Here is an 18,650-nt window from a genome sequence, read left to right on the forward strand (position 1 = left end):
TGTTTGATCCAAGTTTCCACGTAGCCTCAGCAGGAATGGCATCTGCGAGATACACATCAAATCAACGGGCCGGACTTAATGCTGCTGGTAATGACTAATGTGGATTTCTGATGTAGAAATGGACCCAAATCAAAGCCCACATGCAAACACCCTCTAGTTGGGAGGGAAATTTCGGCTAACTTTGAAGTCTACATATTATCCAGCAGATGGCATGCGTGTGGTATGAAGAGGATGCTAACTCCAAATCAGTAGGGATTTCTAGTACAACAGCTTTACTCCATAGTGAGATGCTAGATGAAGGCAGGAGGCTCAGTGTTTTGAAATATAGCAACTATTTTCCAGGTCAATTGTTCTGCAAAAAATTATTTGTTACATATTAATTAAAGAGAGATGTTTGCATTTTTGGCCTGGCCTGTTTTTGACTTTACGTTGTCAATCTTAGGGGTTTGACCGCATGACCAAAAACTCTGCTGGAATGTACTCAAAACCACCAGGGGGTTGAATGGTGCAGCATCAGTGCTATTAGACAGTTTGTAGGGACTTTGTAACATGCAGCCCCTTTTGCAGCTTCATTAACCTAATTGCAACAGCCCTTCCTCATGCTACTCAAATTGTTTCAGTGTGCTGAATGTATTTCACTTCCTCTTAGAGTATTTTTTCTTTCTCCAGGTTACTGGACAGGATGAGTCATACATGGCAAGCATTATTTTCCCAGCATGGTAAGCTGGACCACATCTCTCTCCTTTTAGAAAAAGTTCGGCTTTACGGTATAAAAAATGGAAATAGCTAATCCTGCAAACATGTATGCATGTAATAAGGCCCATAGACTCAGTGTGACTACTCGTGGCCTATATGTTTGCAGGATCAGGGTCCAGGTAACTAACACTGTGGTGTGCCATTGCAAGTATTTGTGAAACAAGCATGATCTAACATCTGATGTGTGTGGAGTTAATGAAGCACAGCTGGGTGATTTAAGAATTGAGTGGAAGACAAGTCTCTGAGCCACCTTGATTTTGTTACTTCGTGTCACACACTTGTTATTTTAAAACATAGCTTTTTTATTTCCTACAAGTCAGAATAAAGGCTTGAAGAATAAATAAATGGGCTACTAAAATGCACAAAAGGGAAAGGGGCAGTTATTAAAAGAAAGAAAGTTTGAATTGGGTTATTTTTCTGCATTTTACATGTTGGGCATAAATTGTATCTTAAATACAGGGGCTGCGATTTCAAAGCTGGTAAAGAGATTTGGACATCCAATTCCAATCAAAATTAATGGTGCAGCCAAATCCACTATGTGGCTTCTAAAGTCTTCAATCTGTAGAAAGTAGCAGATGGGAAAAGAGCATTTAATTCCTCAAAATAAGCTGGGATGCCGGCAAAGGCAAATTTTGTGATATATTGACTCAGGGAAGCCACAAGTCTCCCAACTTACTCAGGATTTTCCTGCTTGGCAAGTCATTATACAGTTGTTCGGCATTGATCTGTAAAGCCCTGTAAAATTCTTGACAGTGTTTGTCTCCTTTCTTTTGTAGGTGGCTTATAAGATCTGACAACCGAATATGAAGCAATGCCTTTGGATTTCTGAACTACAAGAAAAAAAGCAGTCATTAGAACAAAGCCTACAAAAGCAATGATACAGTGCTGAATTAGTTCCTACCCTATAGTTACATTATGAAAGAGTGAAAATACAGAGTTATGTTTATTTTGCTAAAAGTATCTGTCAGTACATGAACTTTCTAGGATAGGAAACCAAAATAATGATTCAGATCTCAAATGTCAACATCCACAATTTGAACCAGTTGCTTAACTTAGTTTGATCAAGCGTTGTTTTAGCATCTGATCAACTGCAGTGTAGCCCACACAATAGGAGACGTAACTGATGCTTATCATTTCCCAAGAGTTTGAGTTAGCAAGGAACCAATTTATTGTAAATATAGCACTAACAGAAATACTTTTGATGCCATTGGCTAATAAAAAGTTCTCTACTTCTAATTTAGTCCTATTAAAAATGCACTTCTCAGAACTGGGATAAACATGTGAAGAGATTTTCCACAGTTTTCTGGAATTTGGCCAGGACATATTCTAGCCATCATGACAGCCCTACTGCATCACTCTTTGTGTTCATCCTGTCTTCCTATCCATGTTGCTACAGAGGAAGAGATGATCTTCCCCATGGTCTGACAAAGTGCTGAACAGTAGTAAACCTTACAGTGAGAGTGAAAATCTTACACCTAGCCTTAGCTGAAATCATTTAGACACGTGTGCATCTGGAAAGTCTCCAAAAATATCTCTGGCAAATCAATATGAAAGCATTACACTTAGGACCAGTAGGGTAGAGAGAGAGAACATTACACTAAGGATCAATTCCTTATCTAGAGGGAGAGGAATGCCTTTGTATGTTCTTTACTCAGGCAAAATTCCCACTGAAGCCCTGAGAGGCCAGCAGTATAAGGTGTGCAAGATGGAGCCTAATGTGTATCATGGGAATGATAAGTTTTGTAAATAAAAAAGAGAACAAATGTGCATGAGCTCAGGGGAAAGTGTTCCGTTTCAGTATGAGTGTAAGAGTGGCATCCAGCTTTCATAACACCAGGACTTAAATTTACTGTGAATCCTAAAGGAACGAGCCTTTCTTTAACTGTTTACATCTCACATCATCTAAGTCAGGCCTCTTCCCCTAACTATGCAGATAGAATGGTTCAGGTTCTGGACTGACTTACACTGCAATAACTTCACTCGTTTCAGTGGTGGCTGATCGAATTGAAACTGGCGCAAAACAGGATCCAGTCCATTATTTTGAACTCTAAAGGTCTGATGCACCATTGCCCTCTGCATCTTGCATACAGAGCGAATGCAAACTATTATCATTCTGATGTGCTGGCATTTTATACCCACTTTGCACTCGCTTTGTACTGACATAAATCATTTTGCACCCAAAAGCAGGGACCATGTTGAAAAGGTTGGCTTTGCTGGCTTTTCTGCCTCAGGCCTGATCTATATTCCAAATTGCCCCAGTTTAACTAAGGGTGCATTTTTAAATCAGTTTAGTTAAACCCTTGTCTGGACACACTTAAATCAATTTAAACTTGGCTTGTACTGATTTAGCACGGGGATTTGCTTTAAAAACACACTTTTCATTAAATTGGTGCAACCTTGTAATAAAGACAAGGCCTCAGTTCCTCATGATCTCCATTTCCCAGATAACATTTTCCTACCACACAGAGATGTGGTAAGGAGAGATTCCTTAATAGCTGTGAGACTCTCAAATACTACAGTGATGAGTGCACATTTTGTAGACAGTAAGGGTATGGCCACGGCAGCGCTTTGAAGTGTGAGTGTAGTCGCAGCGCCAGCGCTGGGAGAGAGCTCTCCCAGCGCTGCACGTAAACCACATCCTCTATGGGTGTAGCTTGCAGCGCTGGGAGCCGCGCTCCCAGCGCTGCGGCACTGATTACACTGAGGCTTTACAGCGCTGTATCTTGCAGCGCTCAGGGGGGTGTTTTTTCACACCCCTGAGCGTGAAGGTTGCAGCGCTGTAAAGTGCCAGTGTAGCCAAGGCCTAAGAAAGCAAAGGGACAACCATTTAGAGGCTTAGGGATTTGTCTTCTAGGTTGGCGTAGGCACCTTCACCAGTTCTAAACTAGATGCAGAACAGCCAGAAAATAAAGCTGCATCCGGAGATACTGCAGGAATATCTAGTCACTTACCTTTTCTGCTTCTTTATTGGTGAGAATTTGCGGATAAACTCTGTTTAGCTGAAGAATAATTTTATCAACCAGGTGCTCGCTCAGTCTGCCATTTCTCGTGAGAAAGTACATGTCCTGCCTCAGCCGATCACGGTAAGACGGATCTATGAACCAAAGAGCACACACAAAGAACCACTATTATATGATGGCAAAACTATTCGTAATTTCCATAAATTGCCTCTTGCATGAGGAAGGTAACACATGTAAACCAACTTTGTTTCATAGTCCTAAACTTTAAAGCTAGAAGGGACCACCAGATCTCTTAGTCTGACCTCCTGCACATCACAGGCCACCAACCCAACCAGCAGCTGTACACGAAACCCAACAGCTGAAAGTAGATGAAAATATCACAGACCACGGAAGACTAGACTATTATGTGCAGAGAATAGCAGGGACCAAAGTGGAACCGTGTTCAAAGCTCCATAATGGCTGGGAAATTATTAATAGCATAACTAATTAATAGGAGTGCTTCCCAAACTTTTGCAAGCTAAGCCAGCTTTCAAGAAAATGCAATCAATTGTTGCCCCTGTTCAACCTCACCATATGCTCCATATGTTGTCATGGGACCATCCATCTGCAATTATACATCTTCTGCACCTCCTCCACCTCTTTCCTCTCAGCAAATCTTTTGCACTCACCCTCCCTCTCCCAGAGGAATGCACTCTATACTTTGGGAAATGCTGACCTAAGATATTTATATCCTACCAAGGCACTAATGGATGTATCAAATATCACCATTGCATCCACTTGTCAGAAAGACGTAACACTGCTGAAGGGATGGGGTAGAAAATACATTTCCTATGCATATTTAATAAATATTAAATTAAGTTGTAATGTTTTAAACTATTTTAAAAACTCATTATTTAATATAAAATCTTCTTTATCTCACAGTGATACCCACTATCACTTCGAATGGTAAAAAGGCACATCACTGAAATATTGCACATACATTATTCTCTTCTTCCCCCACTGGAAATGCAGCCATCCCGCATATGGCAACTGTACACAATAGTTTAGGGCAGGAAAGAAAGATGTCTACCATAGCCAGTCAGAACTGCTGGGGGAATTTAGTTAGATTGAATGAAGGAATCCTGCAGTCCTGACTCTGTGCTGACACCCAGGCAAAGTTCCCATTGACTTACTGCCAGTTTTGTCTGAATAAGACTTGCCACAAGGTATATTCCCAAAACTGAAATGCAGCCAGGGCATTAGGAATAACATTTCTGCTAAAGTGCCAGGGAGTTCTTTATAGCTTTTATGTGACATACCAGGGTACAGTCCAGACAAATGAGCAGCTGTGTCGCCCCCTGCCCTGCACCCTTAGGTGCCTTACTATGCCTTGCTGTAGTATCTTCCAGTGGGCCACTCACAAGCAGCCTTCCAGCATGCAAGTCACACCCTGAGCGTCTGTGTGTCAGCCATACCTGCGTTACACTCTGGCTCTCACCAGCCTGGGTTATACTGTAAGGTGACTCCAACATACCCCCAATCTTAGAATTTGCTCCAGAAGTGTTCTGTACTTCTCAGCCCTCTCCTGGACAGTACAAAATATTTTAAGTTTGTTATTCCTTAAAGGGAATAATATGCAGCTTTACACTCCATTTGGGAAAAGAGGAACTTCCAATAGAAATAAATCCTTTCAATGAAAGTGCACAAAATACAGGTAGAAAATAAACAGAACTTCAAAATAAAATGTGTCGTGTAAATTAAGTCCTTTGTAATCCTCAGTAAATTCAAGATTCCTGGTTTCCTGCATTGTTGTAGGCATCACTTCCAATTTTCCAGTAATTGCTTTGGCAGGAGCTTTCTCTTTAGAGCACAACATTCAACTAAAAATAGTTTGGCTTGCTCTACGGCTATTTGTGTCCCAACTTTTCAAATACAGATCCATGCAGATTTCACAAATTATTGTTCCCTAGCTAGACTTTGAAAGAGGTCTTTATTCAGAACCATATTTGAAGTAGGTGTTAAAAATGCATGGTTCTATTACTGCCTTCTAGATACCTAAGCATTCATTCTAGACATCAGAGGTAGCGCAAATAGATCTGACTAGTGTAGGAAAAGAAACATGTAGTATATCCCAGGGTATATAGGTATCATTAAACTATATGAACAAGTTTCACTGGTATTTTGGGCAACTAGACAGTACATGACCCTGCCCAGCCTCTGTGCTTCACTAGCTAGACATGGTGAACTAAACGATGATGGGACAGCCTGAGCACAGAACCTTGACGTGCTACTCTCAGTGCAAATGCAGCCCCTGACATTTACGTTATCAGAGGTTTAGTATTACATTTCCTTTTCTACAGCTGTGCGGCATTGAAAACGACCAGGAAAGGCTTCATTAAAACCTCCCAGAGTGACCATAATACAGTCAGAGGGCCAGTCACTCACACTAAAATAAAGACATGGTCTATTGATACTGGAGAGGGCTTGCAATTCCATAGGCACAATTGGATTTCAGTTAGACTGTTACTATTTATCCAGTGTAGTAAATACTTTTACCAACCCTGTATGTTTTCCATGTGTTTCTAATTCTTACTTTCCAAATTACGTGCTTTAAGCAGTATATATTGAGCTGTTAGGACCATCTGCTACCCTGACTCAAATGCCATGCAAGTCCCTTTTGTTTCAAAGCAGCTTCATGGTACATGAGTCAGAGCAGAAATTGGACTTTCCCCTCTTCATACCTTCAGACTAACTCAGCTGAATGCATGCCAGGCTCAATCTGAATCAGAGAGGCACTGGCAGCGTGGGTGTAGAGATGCTGACTCTCCATGCAAATACCCCAGCCCTACATAGATGGCTCAGAATCTAAGGGATTTCATCACAGCATGTAGGACTTCTTCGGGGTGAGACAGCCATGTTCCCTGCTCTGCCTTTGTGGACACAAAACTCTGTCCCCCTCCTCTCCAACCACATAATTTATTACAGACTCTGAGCTGAAGCCTGAGTATCACATCTACTTCTGCACTTTGCATGAGTTCTTCCATAGGAGAGCATAATGCAGGAAGAAAAACAGGGGAGTTATAAACACCTGAACAATTATGGCACCTCAAGGCTCAGGTAAATTTAAATGAATGTAAGTGCTAAAAGCACCACCAGGAACTTCCAGAACAAATATACGAAACCAAATAAAAAATTAAGAGGCGAAAACACCAGCTGACTTTCCCCTCATTTTTTTTGCTGCCCTCTAAATTTTGCCTATCTGCCAAACAGACAACATACCACAGTGTATTAACAGCAGTTACGCTGGTCAAAGGGAGGTTACATCAACTGAAGTTTACATTTACGTTAAGAGCATATTCTGCACAGACTGGAATGGTCCCTGCACCCACAGCCCTTGACAATTATATGGTCACTAAGCAATTGCCAGTGGAGCTTTATGCCGGCATTTGAAAATCCTGCATTTGGTGAATAATGGATTATATTGTCTGGTGGAAGCATCCAGGTTCTCAGGGATGGCTCTGCTTTTTTCCCCTCTATGCCAAAGCTGGCAGGACAGAAGGTTCAGACAGTGGTTGTAGTTTCCTTCATCTGAGAGTTCAGGCCTCTCCTTGGATACTGCTGAACTGTCCATGCCAGGGATTAATTTGATCCCTGGCTCAAAGACAGTTATTTATGAGGGAAATTATTTTGGTTTTTTGCCTGTGGCATGTACCCAATAGCTTCAGAATTTGGATCTGGGTGAATTGTCAGAATATCTTAAAGGGATTCTAGTCAATTAATAGAGATAGTAGTGAGGTAATATCAGCTAGCACATCTGAGCCCTTCACGTGTTCATCTCTCCCCTGTTGCTGTGTGAAAGGTCCACACAAACTACAGGAGGAAATGTCTCCACTCAGGCCCCAAGTATTCCAGGGCGGCAGAATCCATTGATCTTCAGCAACTCAATTTACTTCTTTTATTTTAAAATTATGGGCTGGATCTTGGGGTCCACGAAGAGCATTAAGTGCAAAACTGGAGGTACATATGCACACTTTAAGGTGGCTTTCAGCCACAATGGGACACACTGCTCCTGAGACTGCCTTGCAAATATCTGATTCTGCAGTCTCCTCTAAGCTTGCCAATAGCCCCAATGGGTTCTGGGAAGCCCAGCCCCTTTTCTCTAAAGCAGTGATTCTCAACCTTTTCAGATTACTATACCCCTTTCAGGAGTCTGACTTGTCTTGCATACCCCCAAGTTTGACATCACTTAAAAACCACCTGCTTACACAATCATACATAAAAAAACAAAAGTGTCACAGCACATTATTACTGAAAAAGTATGTACTTTCTCCTTTTTATCATATGATTATAAAATAAATTAATTGGAATATAAATATTGTACTTACATTTCAGTGTACAGTATATAGAGCAGTATAAACAAGTCACTGTCTGTATGAAATTTTAGTTTATACTGACTTCGCTAGTGCTTTTTATGTAGCCTGTTGTAAAACTAGGCAAATATCTAGGTTAGTTGATGTACCCCCTGGAAGACCTCTGCTACCCCAAGGTGCACCCCTGGTTGAGAATCACTATGCCAGCTGGAAGAAAGGGGCTAGCAGAGCCATTGTAGTGGCTTCGAAATGCCACCTATATTCTATACGCCTGGCTAACTAAACCAGTTTTATTCTGGAAAACTGGCGCAAGGCAGCCCTAATGCACTGTGGTGTGGTAATCATCCATTTTTCAGTGACAGTCATGGGACCTCAGTCATTTATTTTAAATCTAAGCCAGAGGTGAAACTAAGCCGGACCGATAAAGTCTGCTTTGCCAGACCGGACTGGCTTCCCCAGGCCGGTGATTTAAAGGGCCTGGGGCTCCCAGCATTGGCTGGAGCCCTGGGCCCTTTAAATTGCTACCAGAGTCCTGCTGCCAGCGCCCCTGGGTGGTGGAGGCGGCTCAGGCAGCAATTCAAAGGGCCCTTTAAATCATCTCCGGAGCCCCAGCTGCAGCCACTACCCTGGGGGCTCCAGCAGCTGGGCTCAGGTGGCAATTTAAAGAGCCCAGGGCTCTGGCCACAGTGGGAAGCCCTGGGCCTTTGAAATTGCCACTGAAGCCCCGTTGCTGCAGCCCCTGAGGTACTGGCGGCAGCTGCGGGCTCTGGAGGTGACTTAAAGGGCCTGGGGCTCCCGGTCGCCGCTACTGCAGTGGTGCCCCGAGCCCTTTAAATTGCCAGCGGAGCCCAGGGGACTCCCAGCTGCCACTGGTACCCCGAGGGTCAGGCTTCTGGAAGAGATTTAAAGGGCCCGGGGTTCCGCTGTGGTAGCAGGGGCCGGGAGCCACTGGCCCTTTAAATTGCCACCTGAGCCCTGCTGCCAGAGCTCTGGGGTAGCGGCATAAGCCAGGGCTCTGCTGGCGATTTAAAGGGTCTGGGGCTTCACTGCAGTATGGCAGCTGGAACCCCGAGTCCTTTAAATTGCCCCCGAGCCTCGGGACTCCCAGCCACCTCTGCAGCTGGTAGCTCCAGGGGTGATTTAAAGGTCCTGGTTAATCTTGATTTAAAGGGCCCAGCGATTTAAAAGGCCCACCTCTTCTTGTTGAGGCTACGCCCCCTGCTCAGGACTCTAGCGTACTGGTAAGTCCTTTAAGTTACTTTCACCCCGATCTAAGCCCATGTGCAATGTGCAAACAAAGTTTTAAAATCATAAGAGGTTGAGAATCATAGAATCTCAGGACTGGAAGGGACCTCGAGAGGTCATCTACTCCAGTCCCCTGCATTCAGGCCAGGACTAAGTATTACCTATACCAGTGGCTCCCAGACTTGTTCTGCCACTTGTGCAGGGAAAGCCCCTGGTGGGCCAGGCCAGTTTATTTACCTGCTGCGTCCGCAGTTTCGGCCGATCGCTGCTCTCAGTGGCCGCAGTTCGCTGCTCCAGTCCAATGGGAGCTACTGGAAGTGGCGCGGTCCGAGGGATGTACTGGCTGCTACTTCCAGCAGCTCCCACTGGCTTGGACCAGCGAACCGTGGCCACTGGGAGCCGTGATCAGCCAAACCTGTGGATGCGACAGGTAAACAAACCAGCCCGGCTCACCAGGGACTTTCCCTGCACAAGCGGCGGAACAAGTTTGGGAACCACTGATCTAGACCATCCCTGACAGGTGTTTGTCCAACCTGCTCTTAAAAATCTCCAATGATGGAGATTCCACAACCTCCCTAGGCAATTTATTCCAGTGCTTAACCACTCTGACAGTTAGGAAGTTTTTCCTAATGTCCAACCTAAACAGCCCTTGTTGCAATTTAAGCCCATTGCTTCTTGTCCTACCCTCAGAGGTTAAAAAACAAATTTTTCTCCCTCCTTTGTAACAACCTTTTATATACTTGAAAACCATTATCATGTCCCCTCTCAGTCTTCTCTTCTCCAGACTAAACAAATCCAGTTTTTTCAATCTTTCCCCATAGGTCACATTTTCTAGACCTTTAATCATTGTGTTGCTCCTCTCTGGACTTTCGCCAATTTGTCCAGTTTCTCAATTTGAGAAACTTGATTGAAACTCCTTGGAGCAGAGACCTTCTATCTTATGCAAACTGATCATCAACATTCTAATAATGCATAAAAAATAGAATAAAAAGGAGTTCACACATGCAGGAGAAAGATTATTGATATATTTTTCAAGCAGTAGAAATTGGGATTTGTTCTGCATTTCTAACTTGCAAGACATTACATCAAAGAAGCAGCAACTACCACGAGAGAAATTCAAAACATTCACGTTGGTGTATGCAAAGATTTTAAAAAAATAAACACATTATCTTGCTATTAGAAGGATTTATCTCTCTGTCCCTTAATCCTTGCCTAAAAAGTTCAGAAACGAGGCCAGCAGCACAACGAGATTGTGGATTTAGGTTACAGCACTATCTTGGCACTGCCCCAGTTATTTTAATAGACTAATTACAACACACTTTCATTACTTACTGTGCGTGGAGGTTTCTGTGTTTTGAACAGAATACGCTTTAAATACTGTACAGAGACAGAGAGAAAGATTATCCCTTTTTTATGACAGGTTATGGACCAGATCTTGTAAACTCTTTATTCATCTGAGTAGCCCTATTGAAATCAATGGAATTACCTGAGTGAATAAACGTTTGGGGCATTGAACCCCATATTTGTGCATTTCCTGTTCATTAAAACAATTCTGCAACCAGCTACATTACGAATACATCCTTACAAGCTTTCTACCCGCTGTGTTATATTACAGTAGTGTCCTGAGACTCTGATCAGGATTAGTGCCCCATTGCACCAAGTGCTGTATCATGTGGAGGGATAGCAAAGTACTGCAATTCCATGCCTCCATGTGGGAAAGACAATCAGCAGACCAGGGAAAGACAGTATTTAATTTTAAAATAATAGCTTCCTGTCACCACCGTTAATTACATTTTCCTCAGTGTGACAGGGTGGCTTGCCCTTGGGCTGGAAAGCCTGGGGCCAAGCCAACCCCGAGAACAGAATGAGTCCCATCTGAGGAGAATCAGACAATTTCCTATAAAGAATAGAAGATAGCTGCAGTGAGACTACAGGGAATGATAGAGGCTCCTGCAGGGAAGACTATGAGACTAGGGGAATTGCTTCAGCTAGGAAGGGCCGGGACTAGTCCGCTAAGGCAGGAGGATAGACTTTGGTGTTTAGTTTTGAACTTTAAGCCATTAAAAAAAAACAAAAAAACCCACTCAGCCTCCAAGTAGGGCTGTGACTGGTAGAGAGACTCTGTGGATTTTGTTTAACAAACCCTGAAGAAGGGGAAAACAGAGGCAAGGCCCTGCAGAGTCAGCCCTTCTTGCACAGGGGTGCTGTGAGGCGGACACCCATCAGATTGCACAACTGCTCTTCCTCTACCAACATTAACCTAAGTGATTTTTAATCCAGCCCTAGCTTCATTCAGTCATGGAACTGCTATAAGGAGATGGTAAACATGGAACTAGTGAACTGAAGTCAGCCCTAGTCTGGATATCATCACTGTACTGGGCTCAGGACCGGCTCTAGGCACCAGCAAAGCAGCACGTGCTTGGAGCGCACAATTCCAAGGGAGGCATTCTAGCCATTCTTTTTTGTTTTTTCCTTTTCGCATGGGCAGCATTCTGGCCACCCCCCCCCTTTTTTTTTTTTTTTTGCTTGGTGCGGCAAAAAACCTAGAACCAGCCCTGACTGGGCTATGAACACAGATGTAGAAGATGGCTCTTAGACTAGCTGCTATTTCAGTGACTGAGAGGAAGTTTAAACAAAGACCAATAATTTTACTTATTTATAGGAAATGGAAGCATTTATAAGGATCTGGAGAGGAGGATCAGGAATTGTCATTAGGAGTTCGAAGCAACAGAGATGTAAACAAAGCCTAATCATTACATGTTGACTCATATACAGTGCATACTCAGCACGCTTCAGATGTGCCCTGACACTTTTTCCCCCTCTACCTAAATCCTGAAACGTCTCAGGAACATACTGGATGCATGTCAAGTTTACATTTCGAGCTGACACCTGGCCTCAGAAAGGAACAAAAAGGAAGAAAAGTATGTTTTCAAAATGTAATCAAGACTTATATCAGAGAGAAATGTGCTATCATCAGTTATTTGCTGCCACTAGATCCTCACATATGGAACAAAATACATAATTCATAAATGCTCCAAGAAGCAAGGGATGGTAACACAGGAATATGCTCCTCATTTTTAACCTTTAAGCAGAACATCATTTCCATTACAACCTTTCATAAAATGACACATATCTCTTCTTCTTACAAAACAGGCAATTATATTTTTGACAATAGCTGCTGAGAGACTAGGTCATTACAGTAACTACAGGTGTTTGAAAATGGGTATGATACACTCTGGTCTTGGAGGCAACAAGGCACAGTCATCCCTCAACGAGACTCTGCAAACAATACAGGCTGCTAGATTGTCCTCTTCCATAAGCCTGCAGGAAAAGGGTCACAGTGGGGAAGGGGAGAATTCCAAAGTTCCCCTTCCAAATGTCTCACCCATATTATTCTATTAGGGGAGCACGGTTTGCTCACTCCATGACCAACTGTAGTTTTTGGCCCCAGAAGATGAAGATCCAAGGGGACTGGCAGGGAATCAGGGCTACACGCTCTGGCACTAGGGAAGTCCCCTTCCCCCACTGTTTGCAATACTGTAAGATGTTGAGAACCTCCTTTGAGATGCCAGCACCTCCAATTCACACTAAAGTCAATGGCATCTGAGAAGCTGAGTCCACATAGTTCTTTCTGCAGGATGTAAGCTTTCTGGGGCAGGAACTATCTTTTTGTTTCTTGTTTGTACAATGCTTAGTTCAATGGGGTCCTGATCCTTGATTGGTGTCGTCAGACCAGCAAAATACAAATTATAACAAGACGATGACTAAGGCCATGTCTACATTTACCGGTAGATCGGCACGGCTGTGCTTTAGCGGGTCTGGTGAAGAAACACTAAGTCAATGGGAGAGCACTCTCCCATCAACTTGTTTACTCCACCTCCCTGAGAAGCATAAGAGAATTCAGCAGGAGAGCATCTCCTGTTGACACAGTGCAGTGTAGACACTGAGGTAAGTGGATCTAACTATGTTGACTTCAGTTACATTATTCACATAACTGCATAACTTAGATCAATTTACCGCGGTAGTGTAGACCTAGCCATAATATCAAACTACAGTAGTCACCATAAACACCTTTATAATTTGTCCTTTTGCCTAATTAACTTCACTGCGATAGTCCCCATACTTATAGCAGAGGATATACTGGCATAGTGCACGCATGGTTGTATATGGTAGCACAGTAATAGGATAGGGAATGCCGTATGTCATGGCACAGAGTGAGCTGTGTTCTAGAACCCATTACTCCCTCTAGAGGGCACCCTCCGGGGACTGGTTTTGTTACCTTCAGCCCTCCCTGGGTGGAATCACGCAGTCCTGCCACTCTTAGACCAGATCTCAGGGCAGAAGCCTCCCTGTTTACCAGCCATGTTAACAAGACAGGCCCAACTGTGATTGGCACCTGTAAGCCCTTTTCTGCTGGAAGCCTCTGACCGGCAGCTGATTAAAGTGACTAAAAAACAGCTTCTTCAAAACAAATGATTATTTAGTCACCATAGGAAGGCAGAAAGGATAAAACAACAAAAGGCATATCTGTCTGGGTCTTACCCAGCCTTTATTCTTTCCTTGCAAGTTCTAGGTAGGTTCCATCCAGTTCATATCCCCTACTCCTGGCCTGGGAGAGATAGACAGCCAGCAGCATTCTCGGTGTCTCTGTCAAAGATCCATCTTCACCTGCTGCTACCTGCTTCCTCTCCAGGCCAGGTTCTTTAACCCTTCAGTAACCCCTTTGATCCTAGGCTCAGAGCTGAGAAGAATAAACCTGGATAGTCTGGTTGGAGCCAGACAATTAATTTCTCAATTAATAGCTTCCCCATTGTTTCCCTAAGGACCCTTGGTATTCACTCTGGGGATTCCTTATATTTGTCACGGTTTCATTTCCTTCTTGTTTCCCCCTGACAGCCTCCTTTGATTTAGCTCCGTGAAGATAGGTAGGCTAGTATCAAGCAGGTACACTGGGCTGCATATGTTATCCATTAAAAAAATATACAGCTATCTCCCTTATTCTCCACACCATAACAACATTAATAATACATAGATACCAATTCTACAGGTTGTCATGGTGGCCACTGCACGTAAGGATTCTCCAGAACACTTGTTGCAAGTCTCCTCCAATTATTACTCTAAAAAGGTGGTTGGTACTTTTCAAAATCCTGTTAGGGTGAAATTGACAGAGTTGGAATTTGAAGGCACATGATAGGAACAGGGCAATGCAAGCTCCCCACCAATGTGCCTTAGGACTAAGCTGGAGGAACACTCTTTAGGGATGAATGGTTAGTGTTCTCTGCTCCTCTCTGCTCAGATTTCCAAAAAAGGCCTGCTTCTTATTTTCCTTTCTTTTCTTAAATAGACGTGTCCACAGAGAAGTGGTCTAAGATTATCAAATCACATCTGTCACTGAACAGCTGGCAGGTGATAATGATTTTTGGTCTCTACTGATCTGTGCTGGATTCAAAGTGATTACCTAGCCGTGAAAGGCTCTGTATTGCACGGCCAGTCCCCTGAGTCATGCAGTGCCTAGTGCTCATGGAAAGTTTCTAGTGCCTGCACTCAGAAAAATGTTCTGTAGCAACATTAGTAACCCATCTTTACTTTAAACAACAGTTAACATATTAAATTCATCTGGGAAAGCACAAAAAATTACAAAGCATTTGATCACTAAATATGGTGTCAATTGTCTCATGCATGTTATCAGTTCTCTAACCTTCACATGAAGGTCACATTTTCCTCTATAATATAACCAGGAAGTGTTTGTACTGTATATACTGAGGTAGAGTCTTGATGCATAGAGGACTCCAATTAGATATAAATGACACAGATGTTTTTGGAAGGGTTGGATAGATATTGGGTATATTATACTGGTGATATATATTATTTTCATTAAAATGTTAAAAGATCACAGTATTGTGCTCTCAGTATGCTACGCTATGAAATTTAACATGTAGCAGCAACAGACTTGCTGGTGTCTTCTGTCCGTATACATTACAGTACCCAATTACGTAAATGAGCAAAGACACAGAAACCAAAGCTCGCTCCCTCAGAATTGTATGCAGACCCCAGTCCTGAATACATGTGCCTAAACGTAGGCACATATCCAGCCTATTGACTTCAGTGGAGCAATGCACATGCTTAGGTTTAAACATGTGTCTAGGTATCTGCAGAATTTGAGCCTTAGAATATATTGCTCTCTGTAACCTTGTGAACCTAATGGGCTGTACACAGGCACAGGGATCCATGATAGCATGTTTGACTGCATGGTTTCATTGTGTTGTACTGTTCAGAATTGGAACCAGATTTTAGGACTGAATAAAGCTTTTCCAAATAGTATTCAGTAGATCCTTTCCAAATATTTTGAGTAACACAGTACTACTACTTACAAACTCCACATAAATATTGGCTCTATATATCAAAAATTCATGACTCCAAGGGTAAAGCATGACTCACATCATAATCAGTCCCATCTTCACAACTTCAGCGCTTATGGTGGCCTGGCTGTTTTGAAAACGCAGTTGCTAAGAGCTTCAAAGTTGTTATGATATCAGATCAGAAGTGAATAGCTCTAGTAAATGAATGAAAACCTTCTACTGACCCGTGAAATTAAAATACCAGACTTGTAAACCAAGTAACTCTGCTGTGCACAAATTGATGGCAATTACTCTCACCATAATTATCTTGAAGTTAAAAATCTCTCATTATGCAGAGCCGTTAAGAAACCAGCCCTGCTATTGTTTTAAATGCAAAACTTCCATCTTCACTACTAGGGATTACTCATGTGGAAGAGCTGCAGGATTAGGTCCTAAATTAACTTTAGGATTAAAAAAGTAAAACAAAATTAAAAAATCCAGGACCCCAGTGTCTTAAATTGTTTTTTCTTCTCAACATTTTTCATAGCTCCAAGTACACTGATCAAGCTGAAAGTCATCGGCGCTTTTGAAATTTGATTCTCCATATCACAGTCATATTAGATGTATCATCCAAGGCTAAATGCTAAATAAGAAAGCAGGAATCAAATGCCTCAGGCCTGGAACTCCCATTGCCTTCAATGGGAGATTCATTCATGGGGAGGCTACAGGATTAGGCCCACAGCCAGCTATGGAGGAGAGACAATATCTCATACCTACACACATCAGCCACCTCAGGCTATTTAAACGGATGCTTTTTGTGTTTCTTTAGAAACAAACAAATCATTACTCCCAAATTCAAGCCATGAGCCAGCAGTTCATATTCACCTGGTAGCAATCGTAATAGATCTGATTATTATGTTCTGCATTTATAAAGGGCCCTTTGCTGTGGCAGCTAGAGCACTTCTCCACAGCAGTTAAAAGCAGGCCCACCCGGGTAGACGCAGCAGTCAAGTTACTGCAATGTTTGCAAGGAAGAAAGAAAATGAAAAACTAAACAAAATCTCAAACCCAGATCAGTTTATCTTGCCCCACAGCTCTTGAAACCAGCCAGCAAGTTCATTTTATTCATGCTCTGTATTTGCATTAGAGCTGGTTGTGAACTTGAGAACCACTGCGTGGGGACGTGAGGCACCATCTTTTTGTTCTGTGTTTGCACAGCACCTAGCGCAATGACCGGGGCTCCTAATTTGAGCTCAGAACTTGCATGAGGAGGATAAGAGGACTGTTACTGCCCAGTGTGAACTATTGTTCCTGTGTCAATTGGGGGGACATGGTATTTACTACCGTAAATCAGCTGAGTACGTATAACCCAAGAGCAAAGACACGCCAAAGGGTATATTATTGGCGGGAATTAAGGTTTATGGCAGAAAATTATTGTCCTGCAAGTTAACAGCATAACTGGGTTTTCACCATAGAGCTACGTAGACAGACACAGCGCTAGGGTACCACACAATGTGCTGTGTGACCATTAGCATGGTGTGGAGGCCAGTGAAGTCTTCTGTCTGTCAGGCTGCAGCCTGTCCTGCATTCCATTAAAATCGGCCTGGTTTCCAGTCATTACATCGCTGGGATACACAAGCTGAAGGTTGCCCTAGGGAAGCTGTCACTCCCACAGTACATTTTTAAGGGCTATTTGAAGGAAAAAACAGACTGAGTTTTGAACGGCAGAAATGCAAAGGGGTTGTTTCCTCTTGAGGGGGAGAATTTCTGCTTCCAAAAGTCAATGCTGTGCTTACAAGCCAAGTTTTCCAGACAAGCATTGATGAGGACACAACATTGCCAAGACACAGCGGGAAGTATTTCCAGATGACTGGCTTGCTCTTCCTTGCTGAGGCCTGACAAACTCATTGCAAAGAATACTCCTAAATGCTCCCAGCCACTGCTCCAACTTCCACTCCCAGCTATCCGCACCCCCTGCAGTCAGAATCACCCATACCCGCCGGACGCGCTCTAAGCGCTTTCTCCAGCCACCCCAGCTTCATGCGCCCCCTGCAGCCAGTCACCCACAGCCACGCTTTGTGCGCTCTCGCCAGCCACCCCCAGCTCCATGCACCCCCTGCAGCCAGAGTCACCCACAGCCACGCTTTGTGCGCTCTCGCCAGCCACCCCAGCTCCAAGCGCCCCCTGCAGCCAGAGTCACCCACAGCCACCAGCCGCGCTCTGTGCGCTCTCTCCAGCCACCCCCAGCTCCAAGCGCCCCCTGCAGCCAGAGTCACCCACAGCCACCAGCCGCGCTCTGTGCGCTCTCTCCAGCCACCCCCAGCTCCATGCACCCCCTGCAGCCAGAGTCACCCACAGCCGCGCTCTGTGCGCTCTCGCCAGCCACCCCAGCTCCAAGCGCCCCCTGCAGCCAGTCACCCACAGCCACCAGCCGCGCTCTGTGCGCTCTCTCCAGCCACCCCAGCTCCATGCGCCCCCTGCAGCCAGTCACCCACAGCCACCAGCCGCGCTCTGTGCGCTCTCTCCAGCCACCCTCAGCTCCATGCGCCCCCTGCAGCCAGTCACCCACAGCCGCGCTTTGTGCGCTCTCGCCAGCCACCCCCAGCTCCATGCGCCCCCTGCAGCCAGTCACCCACAGCCACCAGCCGCGCTCTGTGCGCTCTCTCCAGCCACCCCAGCTCCATGCGCCCCCTGCAGCCAGTCACCCACAGCCACCAGCCGCGCTCTGTGCGCTCTCTCCAGCCACCCCCAGCTCCATGCACCCCCTGCAGCCAGAGTCACCCGCAGCCACCAGCCGCGCTCTGTGCGCTCTCTCCAGCCACCCCAGCTCCAAGCGCCCCCTGCAGCCAGTCACCCACAGCCACCAGCCGCGCTCTGTGCGCTCTCTCCAGCCACCCCAGCTCCATGCGCCCCCTGCAGCCAGTCACCCACAGCCACCAGCCGCGCTCTGTGCGCTCTCTCCAGCCACCCCCAGCTCCATGCACCCCCTGCAGCCAGAGTCA

General features: G+C 44.5%; 1 protein-coding gene across 3 annotated transcripts in view; it reads right to left on the reverse strand.

The window, feature by feature from the left end:
- The window catches only part of CARD19 (caspase recruitment domain family member 19), a 49,136-nt gene that overhangs the window by 13,244 nt on the left and 17,242 nt on the right, over positions 1–18,650 (reverse strand). For all 3 annotated transcript variants that reach the window (XM_030568937.1, XM_030568934.1, XM_030568935.1), the window contains exons 2-3: positions 3,708–3,850; positions 1,433–1,586 (exon numbers count right to left, since the gene is read on the reverse strand). In XM_030568937.1, the coding sequence (XP_030424797.1) occupies positions 1,433–1,586; positions 3,708–3,850 (297 nt within the window). The remainder of the gene's footprint in view (positions 1–1,432; positions 1,587–3,707; positions 3,851–18,650) is intronic.

Source organism: Gopherus evgoodei, chromosome 7 (genome assembly GCF_007399415.2).
Source record: "Gopherus evgoodei ecotype Sinaloan lineage chromosome 7, rGopEvg1_v1.p, whole genome shotgun sequence".
NCBI lineage: Eukaryota > Metazoa > Chordata > Testudines > Testudinidae > Gopherus > Gopherus evgoodei.